Below are 3,348 nucleotides of genomic sequence, written 5' to 3'. Positions count from 1 at the left end.
GTAGTACGTCGTGTCGTCTGTCGTGTGTGTGTGTGTGTGTGTGTGTGTGTGTGTGTGTGTGTGTGTGTGTGTGTGTGTGTGTGTGTGTGTGTGTGTGTGTGTTCCGTGTATGTGTATGTGTGCCTTTGGGATGGGAGTGTTTGGCTGCCGTACACTCCGGTCCGTTACTCAAGGGGATTGATGGGAAGTGGAGGAGAGGGGCCCAGAGCGAGGTAGGCATTTAAAAATCATGACTATTCACACGGTGGTCTCAATATTGGCGATGGCGTATTGTCAACAAATACTATCCTTCCCGTAATTCTCCAGGTACATTTCCTGGGGTGTGGCTAAGTTGTAACGTCCACTCAGACGGCTCCCGGTCAAGCCGTTGTTGTGATGAGTATGATTCACGTGGAGATGATTGACGTTCAGAGCAACATTCTTCTTCTTCTTACGCGCCTTGTGCCGGTAGAGACAATATTTGAGACAACCAGTGGCCAACAGAAGGATTAAGAATATACCGAGAGCACCGGCGCCCACCGCAACGTAGAGCAGCGTCACTCCGAAACGGTACGAGCAATTGGCTTCTTCCTCGTCAAAGCCTGAGGGACAATGACGCACACCATCGCACCATAGGACAGAGCTGATGCATGCCTGAATCTCTGGACATCTAATAACAGAGATAGAGAGTTCCAATCAAATGATTTTATTTCGATTAAATTCTGACTTATATATTTCATAACCAATAAAAAACTGATTTTTTTTTATATATGGAAATTGCATTACGAACCTGTACGGGCAATCTTCCGTGGGCAATATGGCAAACGCATTAGCACCCACATTGGACGCGGTTGGCGAACGTTTGGAGATCGCGATCCACGTAACGGCGTAGAAACCTGGTTCTCGCTGAAGAAATTCCACGACGAAGCTACGGGAATGTTGCGCCATCGCGACGCTCGCATTCACGGCACTATAATTCCAGCCACCTGAGAAGAAGTCGACAGTCCTGGCGGTGTCGACGCCACCCTCTGGACAGATTACACTGCGTTCTTTTGTATTTGCAGCTGAATAAACAACGATTCTATTCAGAGTCGTGCACTCTTCAACGTTGTCCAAGGTAATGCCGTAGCCGGCGGTTCTCAAATATAGGAAGTTAATACGCGCGTCTTCAGGCTCGATCAGCCACGGCTCATTCACGCATTGCGTCGCGGTGAGATCCTCTGTGTTTGTTAGAATCTCCTCCACTGCAGCCAGGCCGGGAATCACCCGCGGTAAAGGACTCCTGAGAGAAATCTCGCCGCTGGTGCCGCGCAATCGTCGCTCCTCGAGTCTCGTCGAACATCCGTGCTCATTCGATTCCGCGCCCACCGGGACGAAACGGTATTCTCCCTCAAAGAAGAAATCTCGGTAATCCTGAGTAACATTCATGAGCGTGATGGTAAATCTGACCTCCACCACATTCGATGTCAGAGTCCGCACAACGATTCTCTCACTCACGTTCGAGCACAGACAATCGCGAACCTAAAAGCAGAGGATTACAACGATTACGAAAAGAGGATTATATTATTTTATTTCGAAGATATTTGACTAATTAATTACTTAGAAATAAATTTTCCAGATTTTTATATTAATTCTTTTTAATTCTCTATAAATTAACTCTCTATAATTCTTTCTTTTTTTTTTAGGAAAGACTCTTAAAATGATTTAATGAGAAAGGGAGAGCACGGCGATTTAGAAATTTTTTAATTAAAGAAGAAAAAAGATTTTGTTATGTCATACATACCAATTCGACTCCTTGCCAAGGATATTCAGCGACAATAAGATCCGCCATGCCGAATTTTTTAACATCCGCCATGCGTCTGTCGCACGTCCATCGATTCACCAACGGGTCCACGTAAGACGCGCAATTCTTGCCACCGAAGGAGGCTCTAACGAAAGATAGCTCTATCCTGTGATCGGGCTCGGCTTCGAATCTGTACACGCAGCTCAGATTCTGCGCCCCACCGCGACCGTAAAAGAACACGTTCTTCGGTGAGGCGAATTTTCCGGCGTTGGACGATAAGGAGGATGAGGATGAAGAAGAAGAGGAGGACGATAAAGACGACGTGGAAGACGTGGATGAAGCCGACGGCACCGAAGCGAATACATGATTACATGAGATGGCCTCGTGGACGAACTCGTAGCGCAGCACGAAACTTATTGGATATAGCGCGCTACCTTGGCGCAATATATGTTCCAGGGTGAGATCGCGGCCGGTCGACACGTAACTCTCCGCAAGGCTACACGGCCGCGTATGACGGCTGCTATTGCGCAGCAGACTGTGGTCGCAGAGTCGCGGTATGTCGTCCTTACAAAACTGTCCCATCAGCGTAACGTTCTGCGAAATTATTAAATATGGGATGTATCAGATAAGAAATCGTATTGTCACAAAATATCGCATATGAAAATGTGCAAAAATACTATAGTATGTGTTACGTATATTATAAATTTTTTTAATATCTTATTTCCCTAGTATGCGATATTTTTCGAAAATAAGGTAAGAATGTTCAGTCATATTGATATAATTTAACAAATTTGTCGCGTAACATATATTAATATGTACAGAATTTCTTTGGCGTTATATTGTCGAATAATTATATCCTTAGAATTCACAGAAGAAATTTCATAATTTCTCTTGCGAGATATTTAGATTATGTATTTCTCCTGTTCGTGGAATCAAAGCACTCTTTTCTGAATTTATATTTATATCTATATTACTTTACTAACAAAGTTACTTCAGTAACGAAGTTATATTACTTCAGTAACGAAGCAAGAAAGTTGCTAAGTAACAGACTTTGTAAAGGCGGGATACAATTTGGTACGTACTTTTCGGCTGAAAGTAAGTTTGTCCACTGTGATATCGCCATCCCATATCAGAAGCTTTGCATTGCAATCAGCGGCAGTGTCAATACTCGCAGCAGCTTCCACGCTGGCGGCATAATATTTAACGAATGATAACCAAACGATTTCATTGAGTTTCCCTTGGAAATGATAACGGCAAGTCGTGTTCGGTGGTAAAGAGTGTTTCGGATTTTCCAGAATTCCCGACGAGTTCTCGTCACCGGATATATAAAAATCGCAGTTGTCATTTTCCTTCACAAAACTTCGAGACTTTTCGTCGACAAAGATCACCTATAATGTATTATAAATGGGAATGTATATATATATATGTGTGTGTGTGTGTGTGTGTGTGTGTGTGTGTGTGTGTGTATGTGTGTGTAGTAAGTAAGGAGTGTATAGTATATTATTATTAGTAATTATTAATTTTAATTTGTAGTGTTACGTTAACTTAACTTACGTAATAATGTATCGTACTAATAACGTAAGTTA

At 43.1% G+C, this 3,348-nt stretch overlaps 1 protein-coding gene across 1 annotated transcript; it reads right to left on the bottom strand.

The window, feature by feature from the left end:
* Window positions 1-273: 273 nt before the first annotated feature.
* Window positions 274-3,150, bottom strand: LOC105625344 (the record flags this gene model as incomplete). The annotated part of the gene is made up of 4 exons (XM_012206678.1): window positions 274-649; window positions 770-1,500; window positions 1,763-2,356; window positions 2,845-3,150. Coding segments are annotated over 4 exons (2,007 nt in total), but the record flags the coding sequence as incomplete, so codon positions are not given.
* Window positions 3,151-3,348: the final 198 nt, after the last annotated feature.

This window comes from Atta cephalotes (genome assembly GCF_000143395.1).
Source record: "Atta cephalotes unplaced genomic scaffold scaffold01055, whole genome shotgun sequence".
Taxonomy (NCBI): Eukaryota; Metazoa; Arthropoda; class Insecta; order Hymenoptera; family Formicidae; genus Atta; species Atta cephalotes.
Note: the sequence above shows the minus strand (reverse complement) of the source record. Positions and strands in the feature narration are given on the sequence as shown.